General features: G+C 45.4%; 9 protein-coding genes across 9 annotated transcripts; 5 read left to right on the forward strand and 4 right to left on the reverse strand.

The window, feature by feature from the left end:
- Positions 1-1,647: 1,647 nt before the first annotated feature.
- Positions 1,648-3,561, forward strand: N7483_006637 (alpha-keto acid decarboxylase family protein; the record flags this gene model as incomplete). The annotated part of the gene is made up of 3 exons (XM_057090074.1): positions 1,648-1,662; positions 1,734-1,869; positions 1,919-3,561. The coding sequence occupies 3 exons, from the start codon at positions 1,648-1,650 to the stop codon at positions 3,559-3,561; spliced, it is 1,794 nt and encodes a 597-aa protein (XP_056944815.1).
- Positions 3,562-3,846: 285 nt separating this feature from the next.
- On the reverse strand, positions 3,847-6,129 carry N7483_006638 (Zn(II)2Cys6 transcription factor; the record flags this gene model as incomplete). The annotated part of the gene is made up of 3 exons (XM_057090075.1): positions 3,847-4,797; positions 4,852-5,806; positions 5,846-6,129. 3 exons carry the CDS (start codon positions 6,127-6,129, stop codon positions 3,847-3,849), a joined length of 2,190 nt encoding a protein of 729 aa, XP_056944816.1.
- Positions 6,130-6,500: 371 nt separating this feature from the next.
- N7483_006639 (uncharacterized protein) lies at positions 6,501-6,945 on the forward strand (the record flags this gene model as incomplete). Its single annotated transcript, XM_057090076.1, has 4 exons — positions 6,501-6,519; positions 6,567-6,723; positions 6,750-6,794; positions 6,882-6,945. The coding sequence occupies 4 exons, from the start codon at positions 6,501-6,503 to the stop codon at positions 6,943-6,945; spliced, it is 285 nt and encodes a 94-aa protein (XP_056944817.1).
- Positions 6,946-7,049: 104 nt separating this feature from the next.
- Positions 7,050-7,793, reverse strand: N7483_006640 (SIMPL domain-containing protein; the record flags this gene model as incomplete). Its single annotated transcript, XM_057090077.1, has 1 exon — positions 7,050-7,793. The coding sequence occupies one exon, from the start codon at positions 7,791-7,793 to the stop codon at positions 7,050-7,052; it is 744 nt and encodes a 247-aa protein (XP_056944818.1).
- A 794-nt stretch (positions 7,794-8,587) lies between these two features.
- On the reverse strand, positions 8,588-9,067 carry N7483_006641 (tautomerase family protein; the record flags this gene model as incomplete). The annotated part of the gene is made up of 1 exon (XM_057090078.1): positions 8,588-9,067. The coding sequence occupies one exon, from the start codon at positions 9,065-9,067 to the stop codon at positions 8,588-8,590; it is 480 nt and encodes a 159-aa protein (XP_056944819.1).
- Positions 9,068-9,726: 659 nt separating this feature from the next.
- N7483_006642 (dihydroflavonal-4-reductase) lies at positions 9,727-10,807 on the forward strand (the record flags this gene model as incomplete). The annotated part of the gene is made up of 2 exons (XM_057090079.1): positions 9,727-10,156; positions 10,233-10,807. The coding sequence occupies 2 exons, from the start codon at positions 9,727-9,729 to the stop codon at positions 10,805-10,807; spliced, it is 1,005 nt and encodes a 334-aa protein (XP_056944820.1).
- A 340-nt stretch (positions 10,808-11,147) lies between these two features.
- On the forward strand, positions 11,148-12,578 carry N7483_006643 (acyl-CoA dehydrogenase; the record flags this gene model as incomplete). The annotated part of the gene is made up of 3 exons (XM_057090080.1): positions 11,148-11,245; positions 11,306-12,154; positions 12,212-12,578. 3 exons carry the CDS (start codon positions 11,148-11,150, stop codon positions 12,576-12,578), a joined length of 1,314 nt encoding a protein of 437 aa, XP_056944821.1.
- A 573-nt stretch (positions 12,579-13,151) lies between these two features.
- On the reverse strand, positions 13,152-14,021 carry N7483_006644 (bZIP transcription factor; the record flags this gene model as incomplete). The annotated part of the gene is made up of 1 exon (XM_057090081.1): positions 13,152-14,021. The coding sequence occupies one exon, from the start codon at positions 14,019-14,021 to the stop codon at positions 13,152-13,154; it is 870 nt and encodes a 289-aa protein (XP_056944822.1).
- Positions 14,022-16,989: 2,968 nt separating this feature from the next.
- gwt1 (putative GPI anchor biosynthesis protein Gwt1) lies at positions 16,990-18,547 on the forward strand (the record flags this gene model as incomplete). The annotated part of the gene is made up of 3 exons (XM_057090082.1): positions 16,990-17,085; positions 17,155-18,307; positions 18,399-18,547. 3 exons carry the CDS (start codon positions 16,990-16,992, stop codon positions 18,545-18,547), a joined length of 1,398 nt encoding a protein of 465 aa, XP_056944823.1.
- Between the last annotated feature and the right edge of the window lie 126 nt (positions 18,548-18,673).

Genomic DNA, 18,673 nt, shown 5'->3' on the forward strand with positions numbered 1-18,673 from the left:
TGCCCCCCAATGCTGAATTATTAAGTAGCCTAGGTGTGCGGCCTATCGATTTCTTTGGAATAAACCCTAGCAGCACTTGAGTAGTAGTCTTTACAACATTTTTGAATAACCTTTGAGTGTGATGATACATTGATAGTACTACCTAGGTAGTGATTAAGGATTTGAACTCGAACTACTTCCAAGGTTGCATTTCAAAAATAGAAACATCAATTGATCATGCCAGTGATAAGTTCAATTAACATTCAAGTAGACAAGTATAATCTTCAAAAGGTATTCAGAGATGATGAAGGCAGAAATCAAGATTTTTACCTACAAAGTAGTCAGTTCATTCAAACATTGAATTTATGAGAGTGTAATGACGGCTCCTTCAAGTTGAGTCATGTCTGGAATTTTAGGCATCCATTTATGTAGCACTTGTGTGCACTAAAGTGCCAGTAGAACATTTGAAGTGAATATCTTGATCATAAAAAACCGAATTATCTCCTTGCAGATTGGTCCGTAGCATGTCTTATCACTTTTTTCTATTCTAACATATGTAGCTTCCAATATTCCAATGTGCCTTCTCTCTAGTCTGTCCTTAACTTGATATATTAGTAGTGATAGTACCTAACAACGTGAATTCGATGTTTTTGAACATAAACCGGAATAGTAGTCTCTTAAGGTCATGACTCGGAGCCGGTGGCTGCACGTGGATGAAACTATACAAAAAGTGACCATTTTTGGACAATCGACTCGATGATCGTGTGACAGGTAGACCCTTGTCTCTATTAGCCAAGATCAAGGTTCTCATACCACATACTCAATGCATTACTATCAAAATCCAAGGCTGGTAGGATTTTCTCATATGTCCTAAAATGGAAAATCAGACGGTGTACCATAATATTCGCCGCATTTTTCCGCGAGCTAAAATGTCACCAGATTCATCCATGTGCACTAGGGCATGCATGCTAGACGCCTGGTAGAATCTTCCAAGCTTCTGTGATATCATATGCGTAACTTTTGTCAGTATGCATGTTTCAAATGCCTAATCTGGTTTTGATAACCGTTTTGATATTCCGAAAATACTATGCCGCCTAAGGCTTGTCCTACCCTGTCAGTATCAACGAAGGCTTTTCATGATGTGAAATGTAAACTAGGGATAGAATCCTTGCTCAGTTGAGATCTTCTCCAGATAAATTGAGCCAATGAAGTTCCAAGTTTGATCTGAGGTAGTGTAAGCTACCCGATTCGTATGTTATGCAGTAGATCTAGGTGTACGACACCTAAAAGGGTAATGCAAGAGGCAACATCCACCTGGGCAACTAAGCATAAGGACAATATTGGTATTTTAAAAGGGAAAAAGCTATGGACAGAATTCCATAAACAATGAGTTTAAAGTTTATGATAAAATTCAAAGTCACACTATACTCCTCGTTCCATAGCAATGCTAGTGGCTATTAACGGGAATTTGCATCTCAAAAAAGTCTATAAAGATGGGGCTGTAACGCACAAGCATCTCACTAGAATCTAACAAGTGATTGAATCAAAATCCACATAGTACCAACAATTCAACAATTCACTTGTATCAATCTTATTATCGGCTCAGCTCTCCGCAGGAACCGAAACATTCATAGATCCGATCCACAAATCCAGTTGTTCTCAACCAAAATGCATCTCGCAGAGGTAACTCCTCCTACATCTAAATTTGGTTCTTATTGGAAGGATTTGGGACTAATCTTGTTGGAAAATCACAGTACCTGTTCCGCCGTCTGTACCAAATTGATATCAGAGCCGTGTTTGGCATTCCAGGAGATTTCAACCTCAAGGCCCTTGACTACATAGACGACTGCGGTCTGAACTGGATTGGCAACGTAAATGAACTCAATGCTGGTAAGTTGATGCTCAGATATCTCTGATGGATACATCTGATATCTTCAAGGTTATGCTGCCGATGGATATGCTCGGATCAAAGGAATTTCAGCAATCGTCACCACATTTGGAGTTGGCGAACTTTCTGCCATTAACGCCATTGCTGGTGCCTGCGCTGAGCTTGTTCCCATAATCCATATTGTTGGATTCCCATCTGCCCTTGCTCGAGAGAACAAGCTACCCATACACCATTCGCTCGCAGATGGTGATTTCGACTTATTCATGAAGATGAGCGAACGGATTTCTAGCGCGACTATTCTTTTGGATGACCCGTTAGAGGCAACCAAGCTGATTGATGATACAATCATTCAGTGCTATCGTTCCAGCAAGCCGGTCTATATCGGATTCCCAATGGATATGGTGCAAGTGGACATTGATTCATCTCCCCTTGAACACCCGTTACTGTTGCGACTCGCGACATCTGAATTCACGAATGCAGAAGAAACAGCCGTGAAAACAATTCAGAATCGCGTGTCTCAAGCACAGAATCCAATAATCATCGTCGATAGTCTGGCTAGTCGATACCAAAACCTTGAAGCCAGCCGAGCTTTTGTTGAGAATTCAAGTCTCCCTTGCTTCTGTTACCCAATGGCCAAAGGAATTATCAATGAAAGTATACCTAACTTCCGAGGCGTGTATTGTGGCGATGTTTGCAGAAAAGAAGTCCAGGAACAAGTGAAATCTAGTGACCTAATTCTTCTGCTTGGACATCGCCCAACCGATCTGAATAACGGAGGTTTTCAGGATGATTTGCCAGACGTGGAAAAAATTGTTTTCCAGCAAGATAGTGTGCATATAGGAGAAACTGTCCATAACAATCTTCACTTGGAGAATGTTCTCGGAAAGTTGTCTGACATTATTTCCGAATCACCTTCAAATTCATCGCCGTCTTCTACACCCAGTGGAATATCATCTCCGCCAAGCTCAGTTGCCAGTGGTGAAGAAACCCTGAGCTTCTCCTTGAAGGAATCTGTTCAAACGATGAGAGATAGCACAATCGATCCGACCTCTGCAGTAACACACGATTGGCTGTGGAAGCGCGTCGGTTCATGGCTAGAAGAGAATGACATCCTCGCAATGGATGTTGGAACATCATCTTTTGGCGGCCTCTGGTGTCGCTACCCACGTGGTGTTCAACCTATCTTCCAGCTTCTCTGGTGCTCAATCGGATTCGCCATGGGCGCAACAGTGGGTGCTGCCATAGCAGCGCGGGAACAAGAGCAAGCATCTGAAAACTCACTCCGGCGACGAACGATCCTTTTCACCGGAGACGGAAGCCTCCAGATGACAGCGCAGGAGATAAGCACACTCGTTCGCCAAGAGCTGAGTCCGATCATTTTTGTGATTTGTAACGATGGATACACGATTGAGCGCTACATTCATGGCTGGGATAAGAGTTATAATGACATCCAGCCTTGGAATTATCGGCTTCTTCCCACTGTTTTCAATGCGAAGCCTGGTACAATGAGAACATACAGTGTTCGCACGAAGGGCGAGCTAGAAACACTGCTGGCAGATGATCAGTTTGGCTCGGCAGAGAGCTTTGGTGAAGATAATCCTGAGCCATTGCGTCTTGTGGAGATCCATATGGACAAGCATGACGCGCCCCAAACCATTCCGGATACGATTGCTGGCATTAATGGAAAGAAGTGAAAAAATTCCTCGATGATTGTTATTGTGATTTGAACATTTGAAATGCTTGTTTTGCGCAAATGTTTCTTCAAGTTGATGACCTGCTTGTTGTTCTTTTGTTAGTTCCAGATTCTTTAGATTATATTGCGTGACGAATCTGCTAGTATTTCGGGTATATGTACTTGACTGCCTTGAGAATGTCCGACAAGAAGGCACGGATAGATATTTTGCACCTAGAATGAATAGTGAACTTTTGTGTCAATTTCAAATGTTGGTCCAAATTGCGGCCAACTTGTTCGTTCTGCTTTAAGTAGCATTAAAAACATCCCACATTAAAGAATCAAAATCTGGAACACCAGCAATATCCATGAACCCAGAAGACATCGAGTCATTCAACCAACTTGACGTGTCCAGACCCAAATCATAATCAAATGTGTTCATGGTGGATGTAATATCTACACCAGAGCCAACTGGATCAAGTATCTCTGTAGTACTTGTGGGTTGGTTCCGTGTACTTCTCATAGTAGACGTCGCAACAAGACTGGGCTCCGTCCTCCCTCTGCGTGAGGATGTATCAAGTCCACGGCTCTTGATCAAGCGTTGCACAGTGACGCCTGATATCTCATGAATGCAATCCCTTACTCTTTTTGCCTCCGTCCAGTACTCGCCAATGCTGCTGAGAATATTCAAACTGATGCCTGTATCAGCCACCAAATCATCAATCTGAATGGCAGAGGCTATTTGTGGAAGCCTCCATAGGCAGTGTAGCATTATGAGAGTTCCGAGAAATATTGAGTGAACGACGAGGCGACTGTATCTAAGGTCGTTTTGCTTGTAGAGCTCGCCAAACCCTCGGAGTAGATCAACGGCGTGATTGTAACAACGGGAAAATACTTCTTCAGAGGGGTCGGGTATACCTGGGCTAGGCCGCAAAAGAAGAATCATCATCTCGTGATACCTTATCTCGCAAATTTTACGGATCGATGTCATTTGGTGTAGTTGAGGGATATCCGAGTACCATGCCTGAAGTTGATCCATCATGTCTCTTTGCCATCCATGAATATCAGTCACTGGTGGGTAGGCATATCTGGGAGCTTCTCTGCAGATACTGTGCATGACATATTTGATTTCTGAATTGATTCGAGCCAATTTGAAAAGATGGATGGAGAAGGTCATGGGTGACACGGGGCTCTCATGGAGATTCCGCTCGGGTGCTGACTCGGTACTAAGATCTTGATCGGCGACATCTGATGGGAACTGAATGAGAGTTAGTTCAAAGTAAATCGGCAAAATTTCGAGGATCTACCTCACTCTAAGTTCACATGCTTCATCCCGAACCCCGATCGGCCTCCCCATCATGGTACCCAGTGTCCGATCAAAATTGTACACGACCCAGAAAATCCGGGTTCTCATTTCTTGTTGCAAGAAAGATATTGAAAAAGTCGATGACGACCGAACATCGCGTTGAAGACCCAGGTCAATTAAAGCACCAAGACACTGGTAATTGAGGCTCCATATGTTCACTCCACATGATGGGTTGTGCAAGGCGTAGACCATGAGGAGGAGTGAACTTTGGAGTCCCTCAAGAGACCCTTCAACGCAGGCATCTTTGAAGAATTCTGTAGCAGCTGTGTAGTAGCCTTCGGCAGGAAGTCGAATTCGATAACGCCGGGAGAGATCGGATGCAGAAATAGCTAAAACCATATAGACGTGGAAGGCTGTAAGCGGATCAGGAGGACTATTGGCGATGGAATACATCTTCTCGACGCGCTGCATATGTGTTTGCCTATGTAGAAATGGGTAGAGAATATGAATGTATGAGAAGTACTTCGAGGAGAGCTCGATCGCATCTTCTTTGCGGCCCGGGAGGGTGGTAGGGCTGTTGAAGAGCTCATTAGACAAAGATATGGATCCATGTCCAATATCCTGGGCGCCCGGTGGCTTGCTTCGCCGACCAGCACTAGAAAAGACAAGATTTGCGAGGAAGTAGCCACTGGATGGGCCTATGTATCGTGGTTCCCCGCCAGGGAACAATGAGACAAGCCCAATCTCGTGCGCTTGTCGTGGTTGTGTGCGAGAGGGCTGGGGGTCCACAGTCTCACTCAAAGGTTGTGCATGTTGATCTGCAGTAGATGAGGATTCGATCCGATCTTCGTCAAAGGTCTCCGTTGCCTGGGAATCAGGTCCATCTTCTAGTCGTACGTTGGTATGTTCTTTTACCAGTGACTCAAGCCACTGGACGCGCTTCTGCAGATTTGCGATATACCTAATAATATGTTAGTATGGATTGAAGCGAGTCTATCACTGGCATTTGCGAGAGACTTGCGTGCGGTTGACCTCTTGCTTTCCATCATTGACACAAGCCACATTTGCCTTCTTGCATGCCGAACACTGAGGAAGCTCGCCATTGCATCGAATCTTGCGTCTCTGGCAACGCCTGCATGCGGCACGGTTCCGACTCCGACGCGGGGAATCCATATCAGCTCCTGTGCCGTTCGATTCTAGAATATTCGGTGCAGAGTAATAGTAGTGTGTGTTAGATCTCTTCAAGGAACTTGCCGGATGGCTTCCGTTCTGTGCGGGAGTCATCCGAGCGATGACTAAACGACTTGATCATCCATCCATAATGCGTAGCTGTATCTTGATTTGTTATACAGTCGACTCCTTTTTAGAATTATTCTTCATCACATGGAATAGTGAGAGCTTTGAATTTTTTTCCTATTTTGCAGAGTATATTTGGATGCAACAGTCAGTAATAGTCAGTATCATGCAATGTCGGATAGACTGGGCGGAACATACCCGTGACATCATAGCATTACCTAGTGCCGACACTGTCTAGTATTTCAATAATAACATTTGAATCGAGAGTCCCTCTATCTACTAGTTAGTTGCAAATTTCTTGGTCCAAAAAATGATTTCTATAACCTGCACTTTATTGTCTCAATAAAACTTTGAAAAAAATGACAATCGTTCATATCGGTGAGTCTGTCTATCTTTCCTCAAGGAAGTCAACTAATGAAAGATAGTTCTTTTCAAGTTCAGGGCCGACACATCGGAGGAAATCAGAAACAAATTTGTGACTGAAATAAAGAGCCTAAAAACTTTGGATTGCGTGAAGACTGAAAGACGTGTTGTTGGAGGGCCCTCGATCACTGTCCCTGCAGAGAAAAGTAAAGGCTTTCAGTATGCTCTAGTAAGCTACCATGAAGTCGTGCGGCGCTAGATGCATATCAAGCAAGCAGTGAGCATGAAAGGTATGTCCATTCCAAGTCACAAATGCTGAATTATGGCTGCTAATGTGAAGAAAAAAAAATTACGAGTACATATTTCATTCCATACAGAGAAGATTTAGTTCGATTCGACTTTGAGGTGGAGCAAGATGATGAGCCACTGCTTGGATTTTGAGGGAGTACTGAGAATCGATTTCATTTGTAGACTTTGTGACCAATTTAGAAAGAAATGAATACCCAATCAAGAAAAAAGCAAGCGATAAACGACTGAATCAATTCTCATTCTGAATCATCGTTCGAGTCATCATCGGAATCATCGTCGTCATCCGAATCAACTTCCGTAAACTGGACCTCAACAGACGCAGTATATTTTATATCCTCTGGTTCTGTATCAATGGCCTCATGTCGATGATTATTTCCCAAATTCAGGTTGCCAGATCGATATGATTGAGCTGAGAGACCACCCTCGGGCACAGAGGGTTGATTAGGTGGATAAAGGCGCCTCGAACCAGAATCATGGATTTTAGTTGGGAAAACCTTCCGCCCAACGACTTCAGCAAAATCGGTCGCTTTCAAGATCGCATCACGCATAGCCATCTTGCGGGTCAAAGTGGCTAAAGCTTTGTCAGACTCCTCGGTCAACTGCCACTCTATTGAGTGGATCTCAACACGGGGATATGCCTTGATAATTTCCACAACCTCACTCAGTAGGTCGAACCTGTGGAAACAGACTTTGTATGACAATCTTGCGTAAAATAAATTTCTCCTTCTCTGTGAATCTTGACGATGGTGGTTATCGAGCCAGGTGCAAAGATGAGTGGACGAGAAAGATGCTATCGCGTCAGGGATGTCCCGGGACAGTTGGTCAAAAAAATGGTGAAGGTTGTCTGAAGCGGCTGCAACTTGACTTGTCACGTTCTTTTCGAAAGGTCCTTGAGACTTCACATACACTCTCATGACGGCTAGGTCTGGTTGGCGAGAGTGTGTAGAAGTTCCAGAAACCTCGATGGTCAAAGGAGTCATTTTGGTTGCTGATTCGGTATCAGAATGGAGATGAAGAAGTTTTCTGCTCTTTCGAACTTCTTTGAGGGTGGGGGTGTCTTATATGGTGTCTTCTTAGGCAAGTCAAAGGTGTGTGAGGAACTGGAGTGAGGATGAAAAGCGTGTTCTGTGTGGTGTGTGAGGGAGAAGTTGATTACTGAGAGGACTAGGTGGTCTACACCCACCTGGTCTCAGCAAAAAGTCAAGCGAGAAAGTAAGGCGATGGAACCATACCAACTAGATCTCTTCAAGCCGAGTTGGCGTAGATGGTGATAAGATATCTCAATTATAAGTACACCAGAACAGGGTGCCTCCTGTAGAATAAAAAGCATTTAAAACTCCTTCAAGTTCATGTCACGGTCACGGTGTCGCTACATACCGACTTGTCTACTACATAATCATACTATGCAAGCACTCACATGTGCATACCCACTGCCAGTGGCAGCTGGACTGTTAGTTCCCAAGGTTCATCTTTAGGTGAATGGTTACTTACATGGTTATCTACAGCCTAGGCTACAGGAGTATCTACATAGATGATAGAAAGAGAGATACCCAAAGGAGCAGGATAACTGCGATATAATCTTGGATATCTCAGGCTGGAAGTTGCACATTTGGATAAGGAAGACAATAAAAATCATCGGCTAACTATAAACATGAAGAGGTTAACTGGAATAATGCTTTGTCGTCCAAAGACCTCCACGAGTAGTAGAAGGTCTACATAGTAAACGGATATACTATTTCGACGGATTTCCTATTCAAGCATATCCTCCAGTGTTTCAAATAGAGGCCTGACTGAGCACGGCGGGATAAGCCCCCTCATAAGGGACAGCACGGTTCTCCTTAAACCAAAGCTGTTCTGCCTCGCTCTTGTGCGGAGGTGGAATTAGGCTATTGATCTTCCAAAGTCTCCGCTCAGTCTCATCAACGTGATATTCAAAATCGTATCCCTTATCTGCGACATACGGCTTTATGATCTTGTCAATGCGGGAAGTAGTGCGAAGGTACATTGCGTCGACATCAGGAATACGAAGGGCAATGTGGGTAATCACAATCCGGATAAAAGGTGTCTCGCCAGATTCATTGGTTTTTCCGCCAACAAAAACGTTCTCGTCATCCATTTTGTAGAAGTGGGTGACCACATAAAAGGAGGGTAGGCCTATGTCGGTGTACATCTTCGTAATATCCTGGGCGAATGCATGCTTTGTAGCATTGTCCTCGAACGTGCCGGTCGGGTGATAAATCTGCCAGAGAGGCATGATGGGTATGATAGAGTTATAGTTTAAGAATGAGGGTTGAGAGGTTTGGAAAGTTCAAATGTTGACTTCCACTGGCAGGATTGGCTCAGGCTAAAGAACTTGAAGTTGGAACTTGAAGTTTTTGGGATTTCTCATTTGCATGGGAGACTACGAGGCTATATAGATGAGGCTTTGATCAAAACTTCAACTTGAAGTTGACATCTGGACGCCTTCCAAGCCTGAGATTGATCAGAGATATCTGATATCGGCATAATGAATAATCATAATAAATAATCCTCATTAAGGATGAGAAATGATCGGAGATGATTATATTGATGATTTTAGGAGTTTTCTAGTCTTCGTGTTCTCGTATAGTCAAGAATATAATGATTATTCAACAAAGCGGTGTGGAATTTGACCAATATCCCACGTTTGGCGCTGATGAATTTTTGATTATTCAACATATTCAAGACGTCTAATCATCAGTCTGACGAATTATCAATTCAAGTTCAAAACATTTGAATGTTCATACTATCAATTCGATGGATATTATAGACGGGACTGCATATATAAAGGATGAAAAGTAGACCAAGATGAATCATAAATCACACAAATATTCAACCTATTGCTACTACCTAGTATCACCTTGAGAAATTCGCTTCAGTTTTCTATCGGCCAGCATGTCTAAATCTCTTGTTTTCATCACTGGAGCCACAGGCTTCATTGGCTCCCATGTTGTGGCCTCCACGCTTCAGGCTGGCTACCGTGTGCGACTCAGTATCCGGAAGGCTGAACAGGAGTCGCTTGTTCGAAGTCGGTATCCCGAGTTCAGCAACAACATCGAAGTAGTTGTGCTCCCTGATCTCTCCAAGCCAGAGGCATTTAGCGAGAATCTTCATGGTGTGGACTACGTCTTCCACCTCGCCTCTCCAATGCCTGGGCGCGGCAATGATATCCACCGCGACTATGTCGATCCCGCTGTTAATGCAACTCTCGCGATTTTGAATGCCGCCCAGGCATTCAAACAGATCAAGAAAGTCGTCATAGTTTCATCAGTGCTGGCCCTGGCCCCGGCAAATGCTGTCATTTCTCAGAGTGTCTCTGTGAAAGGTATTTAACCCCCCCAATATCTACTAGTATTTATGCAGTATTCAATTGGAATAAGCTACTAATTCATGACATATAGATAACACTGGAGAGCCCAACCCTGTTGACCTTGATGCGACCTTCCCAGAGGGCTTTAGTGGCCACGCGCTCAAGTATTCTGCTTCCAAGATCAAGGCCCACGAAGCCACCCGGGACTTCCTCGTCAACAATACTCCTCACTATAACCTGATAACTTTCCATCCAGTCTTTGTGTTGGGTGATAGCCTGATTCAACAGAGTGCGGAAGATCTCGGCGGTATGAACGGCATCTTTTGGATGTCTCTGTTTTCTGAGAAGCCTCAGCTTGCGAATGCCTGGGTACATGTGCGTGACGTCGCGGACGCTCATGTGAAGGCATTGGAGATTGATATTGAAACTGGCAAGGAGTTTATTCTGTCTCGTCCGGTGGTCTCGTGGGACGAAGCTGTGTCTTATGTGAAGGAGAAGTATCCCGCTCTTGGATGCAAGCTGCAAGGCCCCTTCCAGGGAGGTTGGACTGTCGATACCACCGCAGCGGATCAGACATTTGGTCCGAAGTGGCGCTCGGAGTCTACTATCATTGATGATATTGTCAACCAGCAGCTGGGTTTCCGGGCTAAGGCGTCGTCTATTTAGTTCAAATGTTTGTTGAAGTAGTATACACTTATTAGAGTACCTCACTACATAATAGTTATAATGCAAATTCAAGTTCATTGTACATTGATCATACATTCTATAATACCGAACAGAATAGCCTTCGCTTTAACTTCCCATAAAATAATAATTTGAAGAAGAACAGTGTCTACATGTGTGGTTGTACATAGCCTAGGTAAAATAAGCCCCACTTAGTCCCCGCGGATCTCCAGGTCCGCCGATAACCGAGGCTTACACTGTTTCCCTTGTGATTTAACAACGATGATCCATTCACAACTTTTCCCCTCAACAACCCTCTACTAGTAAATAGTAGATACTCGCAATGGCCTCTCTTTCCCGCACTCTGCGATCACTGTCACGAAATGTCCCCTCGGCCCGCCTATCAACCAAGCGTGTAGCTTCTTACCGCCCCGTTCAAAGGTATCCCGAACCCGCTCCAACTCCCCTTCATATGCTAACATCCATCCTACCTCTACTTAGTGCCTACGCCTTTTCAACCACACAGCGCCGAAAGGATGCCGACATCTCCGACCTTACCCCCACCCCGATCAGCCATCTATCCGAAATCGAAACCATGATGGCCGATTCGGTCTCCAAGTTCGCCCAGGAGCAGATCGGCCCGAAAGTGCGCGACATGGATGAAGCCGAGACTATGGACCCAACCTTAGTGGAACAGCTCTTCGAGCAGGGAATTATGGGTATTGAGATTCCCGAGGAGTACGGTGGTGCTGGAATGAACTTTACCGCTGCCATCGTCGCGATCGAGGAACTCGCCCGCGTGGACCCCAGTGTTAGTGTTATGGTTGATGTGCACAATACCCTTGTCAACACCGCGATCATGCGGTATGGTGATGCCCGATCTCATCGTACTTGGCTACCCAAGCTGAGTACCGGGACTGTTGGCTCATTCTGTCTTTCCGAGCCTGTCTCCGGCTCGGATGCGTTTGCATTGCAGACAAAGGCGGAGAAGACGGCGGACGGGTATAAGATTAATGGGTCGAAGATGTGGATTACCAATGCTATGGAGTCTGGTATTTTCATTGTCTTCGCCAATCTTAATCCTAGCCAAGGCTATAAGGGTATCACCGCTTTCATTGTTGAGAAGGGCACCCCCGGTTTCTCGATTGCCAAGAAAGAGAAGAAGCTCGGTATCCGCGCTAGCAGTACTTGCGTGCTGAACTTTGATGATGTTCTGATTCCCAAGAGCAACCTTCTCGGTGAAGAAGGTCAAGGATATAAGTATGCCATTAACATTTTGAATGAGGGTCGTATTGGTATTGCTGCCCAGATGACAGGTCTGGCGCTTGGTGCCTGGGAGAACGCTGCGAAGTAAGTGTGAAACACGCACTGGAAATCATGTTTCAATTATCTAATAAAACTTGACAGGTATGTCTGGAACGACCGCAAGCAGTTTGGTCAGTTGATTGGTAACTTCCAGGGCATGCAGCACCAGATTGCGCAAGCATACACTGAGATCGCTGCCGCCCGCGCCCTTGTTTACAACGCAGCTCGCAAGAAGGAGGCCGGCCAGGAATTCGTTCAAGATGCCGCCATGGCCAAGCTGTATGCCTCACAGGTCGCCGGTCGCGTTGCAGGCTCTGCGGTTGAGTGGATGGGTGGTATGGGATTCGTCCGTGAGGGAATTGCGGAGAAGATGTTCCGTGATAGCAAGATCGGTGCTATCTATGAGGGTACCAGTAACATCCAGCTTACAACTATCGCCAAGCTGCTGCAGAAGCAGTACACCAACTAGCTCTGAGCGGGCGCTTGCTTTTGAGGCTCTCGTTATTTTTCAGCGATAAATTCCAATAACCACCGTGCAGCGGTGATATGCTTTTGAGACTCTGAAGTGTAATTTGCGGATTAGGAGTACATGCATCGAGATTTCTATGATCTGTTCAATATCACATCGTTCTAGAATTGATTTGTATTTTTATTCATTATTTGCATATTGGACATCCCAATTATTGATACCATGTATGATTCAACGTTGGAAGTTTCGATTGTTTGTGGATGGGGCGCAGATCTCAACCTTGGAACTTGGCGATGACCTGTCAGAGCGTGCCGCTTGTATTTTCCAGCGCGTTGTGCATTGTCGGACGTCAGCAACTTCACTGGCAGTTCATCGCGACTTGCTGTCAAGTTTGGACACATGGTATGGGCACTAAAGAGCAAAACAAAAATATCAGCTGCGGAAATTTGGTTTTGTCTAATGAGGAGCTTAAACTCACCTGATGCGCAGTCACTTTAAATGAATTATCGGTGTTGATGGAGAGCATTCGAATCCTGTTGAACATTCTCGGTACTTCATTCTTTGAGACAGTCATTACTGCGGAACCCACGAAGGATATGAATATTCTGAATCCTTTTGTGTACTTTGCAGCAAGGAATCCTGGAATGAGGGCCCTGACTGTGCAGTTGAGGCCAAGGGTGTCATGGACATAGGTATAGATCGGTGAGTTGAGGCTTGAGAGAACGCAGTCTCAGATGATTGTGAATTTAAAGTGCTTATTGAATTCCCCAAGTTTATTTGAGGCCCTCCAACAGGGAGAGAAGATGGCACCAGTCGAGATTTCTGGCTCATCTGCCCATCTAACCCAAATGGATCCATTCGAGCTGAAAAATCAGGATCGGATGAATCCGCCAATGATGGCGATCGAGTATTATTGTATGATTGCCAATCCTGTACATGAGGCGAGCGATTCGGTGCGGATGCTGAGACAACAGACGGCGCTCGCGAAGGATGAGACGATCCAGAGAAGTGCGGAGAGAGCATTGTATTAGTTGATGGAACGCTGGATGCTGTATTTCCTGATCGTTCCTCCACCGACCACCCGCCGCTAAAAGCGCCAGTCTGCTCACCAGTGGCCGCGAAGACAGGTCGGCCCATCAGCGTCGTCATCTGTTGTTTTAATCGACTAACTTCGTCTTCCAGCGCGGCGTTATGTTGCAAAAGTTCTCCAAATCGATCGACTCGCGGCTGCATCTCAGCTAGTTGATTCTGAAGCATGGCGACCTGACTTTCAAGCTGCTCAATGTGCTCCTTCGTCCTTTGTCGGATGGTGCGTTGTGCTTCTCGGTCATTGGCGCGTTTTCGTTCCAGCTGCTCGGCAGATAGAGAAGAAACCCTTCTTGCCCCAGGGCGAGGGTCCCGCTTCTTCACCGAGCCTCCTCCTTCTTTGCTGCTGGTGCTCATAGTCTGTCGTGTCCTTGGTTTCTCAAAACTCGACCCAAGACTTTGCAGAAGAATCCGATCTGTCGTCCAGTGATTCAACTTAAAGAAAGGGTTTTCTGTGACCGTGAATCCCGCACTGGTCACTGGAGGTAGAGAACTCAGCATGAAAGGCACTCAACTTTTTTTCAGGTATATTTTATCGTCTGAGATCAAGTTGACTCCCTTAGATCCGCCCCAAGCTCTCTTATATCTGAATCACGCTAGATAGGGACAGGGCACAAAAAGCAAAATCAAATAGATTCGGTTCGACGAAGCCGAGGAGGTGAAATGGGTCTTTGGAGCCCAACTGATAAATGGCCTGCTGAGTTATCGGGGGTGTGAGGCGAAAGTGCTCCGTATGGGGTATAATATTCATGCAGGGAATCCAGCGACTTAAATAAGATTCCCTGTCACTTGGCAGGTCATTACGTGCCTTTCTCCGGATCGTCGCTAGAACTTGAATAAAAGCCAAGCCCCAAAGGGATAATTACCATGCGGCGCACCAAATGGCTTGAACCAGGCTCTAAGGATAGCCAATAAAAAAGGATTGGCGCATGAACGGTGTGGATACTAGAAGCTATGGGCATCGCGCTTTTTTTTATTCCATTTTTTGGTCCTTTACCCCCTCAGTCGAGGCGCCGGCCCCGTTGGATCCAAGGCCCGCTTTATGACCAAGTGGGTGTTTCGAAAACACGAGCACCAAGTTAAAATACTATTCAAAGCCTCCGTTCGACGGTGGAGATTTACCAAAGTACTATCCATGCATCAGTATTCGGTTACTCCGTTACATAGCGGACTCATTAGCTGCATGATGGAGTATTGGGGCCAGAACGGAAGAACGATTTACAAGTCACTTGGAACCGCGAGGCTGTATACATTAGCCGAATGTGTCTCCACTCAAAATCTATGCATTTCCACATTTCAAAAGTTATTTCTCCATAGAAAGAAGGAGGATTTCAGATTTGCCGTTAATTATGGAACTGTCCGTCTCCGTTCCCGCGCCCCGATACCGATCCGATAACCTTCATGTTCATGGCATCATTATCCTGAACTTCTACCTACTCCGTACAGTGGATGATTCAAGTTTGTCACACTAATTTTTGATTTTTTTAGTTTCCAAGAGGATTGGCCCCAATTACCTCAACTCACCCCATTTACAGGTGGAATCATAGTAGCCTGAATGAATGTTTCTACCTGATATACCGTTCCGAGGCCTTCGCAGTAGGACTCGGAGTCAATTCAAGGAAACTGTACAGGGCTAGGGGCGATTAGAGATGAAACAAGATCCACAATGCCATTCATCCGAGTCATGAGCAACCTTTTTAGCCCTCAAGCATTTTCCATTGCGAAAGCTGTACCCACTACTTCATTGCCTGGCCACTTGAGCCTTGAGCCTCGGTATGGTCATCTACTTCAAGTATTTGAATCTACTCGGGAGGTTCGAGTCAATATGCTACCCACTGCCAAAGCTCAACATTCAATATTTGAATTGTCCCAATATCCATGGATAACATTGATAGGGTATGTCACTGCAGAAGTACCGAGCACTAGTGTAAACTGGAGGGGCGTGGCAACGCCTATCTACTATGCACATGTGTATGTAAATTAACGTTACAGTGACTGCACTGAGTTCAAGGATTAATAACCTTGCTTGCAACTCGTGCTTCTACAAAGCCTTATCGGGACGTCTGGAAGGCCCCTCTTTCTACATCAAGTTAGATCCTCATACTGACAGCTTATTGCATAGATAACGTGTCTGACTACAGAACACGGAGTATGCTTCTGCTATTCCAAGGTTTCAAAAGGTCCCAACGAACAAAGTGCGTGGATCCAGAGACAATCCTGGGGCGATCACTGTGGGCCCTCGACTGGCAAACATTCTGGCTAATTGAACTTTGTCGAATCCAGCATCTGGGAAACCAAATACCCTGACTAATCTCAAGTGCTGTATGACCAATCTTCAGTCAGACTAATCTCCATGTGGCTTTTTTAGTGAACAACCTGGAAAGAAATGCGGCAGCCTCGTGTCAAACCAATTTTACCTATGAGATCTTCATTGCGAGATCCGTATTTTAGTTACCCAATATAGATCTTGTGCTCCCTATGGAGCCTGCAATGCACACGTGGATCTCATTCAAGAATCCTTAACTGCATCTCCAAATGACTCGGAGTGGATAGTGAACATGATACGATCGACCGGATATCTGGATCCCGTTTTTCCGGAATGCCCCCTAATTAAGGAGAATACGAAATCATCTCTGTGACAGCCTCGTCCGTGCCTAAAATACTAGTACTAAATTATGGATGCCTCAGATCATCTGGGGCCCAGAGCGCTACTTGGACCAATGGTATTTGGGGCTAAACATCGGCCGAGCACCCCCGAATCCTTGAATCCTGCAACTTACAGTTTTCGTCAGTCACCTGGCACGGATACGGAAGAACAGATCGGATACGGAAGAAAGGATCGGACGATAATTTGAGCTTCCGGAACAATGGATGGGGTGACATTTACATAGCTTACGATTGGGTGCTGTCGGAGTGCTAGAGGTCCCCTACTAAATATACGCTATCGCTATCGGAGATAAGAGGCTGTACTGTGGCCTCACTCCGTAAACAAAGTGCATAATAAGAAGAATTTTTTGAATATTTGGACAAATACAGTGGTTAGAATAAATCCTTGCATTTTTTTCTTTTCAATATGAATAATACAGCCCTTGAAGTTGGCTGATATTCCCAAAAAATATCAGTTGGGGCTCTATAGCATCAGGTGATTCCATGCCACGTTTTCCCCAAAGCTTCCTGCGAGTCAACTCCACCACTTCCAAGGTTCAATCCCTGAAATCCCTGAACAACCAATTCGGACTTACGGAGTTCGGATATCAATGGGAGCCTCTACTCAGGCAAGCTTGACTGTGTATCAGATCTGAGACCCTCTTAAGCTATTCCACTTATGGATCCCAATTACAAAGCCCGGAAAGAGGCCTTCGTCTCGAACCTCTCCGGGAGCAGCATCCAGGACATCAATTCGGTCACACTTGTCGCAGCGGTATGGAGCCCTTCTATATATATATATATGATAAAAAATATCAATTTACTAATAACTACTCGCTTGCAGACCTCGGTCCTTCTGTGGTCTGCTTTACAATCGCGTCTATCCTTCTTCTCACCTTACGGACCCGCCGCGTTATTGGCCGATTTCTTGCTCAATGTATTAGCCATTTTATTCGCGACTACGGCATACTCCTCCGCGCCACTTCTCTTGAACATATTCCTCATCACTCCGGCCGTCCTCCTTTTCCTTACACAGCCCGCCCAGCGCTCCCCGCAAAAAGCTAAACCACCCCGCAAGAATACCAAAGATGCGGCCACCCAAAATGAAAAAGAATCGCTGCCTATTCATCCTTTCCTGACGACTTACCGAGCGGCAATGATGATTGTTACATGTGTTGCGATTCTTGCGGTAGACTTTCGAGTATTCCCTCGCCGGTTTGGCAAGGTTGAGAACTGGGGTGTCTCTCTGATGGATCTAGGTGTGGGTTCATTCGTCTTCTCTGCCGGTGTGGTGTCTGCGCGTGCGGTGCTCAAAAGTCGAGCCTCTAAATCGCCCAACCGTACATTGGTGGCAAGACTGATCGGCTCTGTGCGACACTCCGTTCCTCTCCTCGTCTTAGGCTTGATTCGATTATGGAGCGTCAAGGGTTTGGATTATGCAGAGCATGTCACGGAGTATGGTGTACACTGGAACTTTTTCTTCACACTGGGTCTTTTGCCACCATTTGTCGAGGTGTTTGACACTTTGGCTGTCTTGATCCCTTCATATGAAGCACTAGCCCTTGGCATTGTGGTACTTTACCAGGTGGCCCTTGAGTCCACTGATCTGAAAAGCTACATCCTCATCTCTCCTCGAGGACCTGACCTATTTTCCAAGAATCGAGAAGGTATCTTCTCGTTTTTGGGATACCTGGCCATCTTTATTGCAGGTCGAGGTGTAGGAACCCGAATTATCCCTCGAGGAACATCATTATCCAAATCACCCCTACAGGCACGAAAGTCCATTCTCATTAGCCTTGGCATTCAAGTGATGTTCTGGTCAACTCTATTCTATTTCAACTCCTACCACGCCTTCGGCTACGGCGCTAGTATGATGGTATCACGACGTCTAGCTAATATGCCATACGTCCTGTGGGTAGCAGCTTTCAACAGTGCTCAAATCTTTTTGTTCTGCCTCACTGAAATTGTGTTCTTCCCGAATGTGCACCGGGTGTCTGGTAAGGAAGGAGAAGAGGAACGGACATCTTTTGCAACCAGTCGTATTCTTCATGCGTTTAACCGTGGGGGGATTGGCTATCTTTTTAATAGCCAACTTACTGACCGGGTTGGTCAACCTGAGCATTCCAACATTGGATGTCAATACTTCGCAGGCAATGGCTATTTTGGTCGTATATGCTGCGATTTTGACTGGTGCTGCATTGGGGATGGACAAGTACAACATTAAGTTGCGTCTATAAACTGTACTATCAATGTATGATTATACTACTACATATACACTGGTTAACTTCTGTCAATATTTTTGGGGGGGATTTTAGAGATCCCCAACTGTGCCACCCATCTCTCGCTGTTTTACGTCAAGTAGA

Source organism: Penicillium malachiteum (assembly GCF_028827825.1).
Source record: "Penicillium malachiteum strain IBT 17515 chromosome Unknown utg000003l:1.0-4950554.0:1.0-4952489.0, whole genome shotgun sequence".
NCBI lineage: Eukaryota > Fungi > Ascomycota > Eurotiomycetes > Eurotiales > Aspergillaceae > Penicillium > Penicillium malachiteum.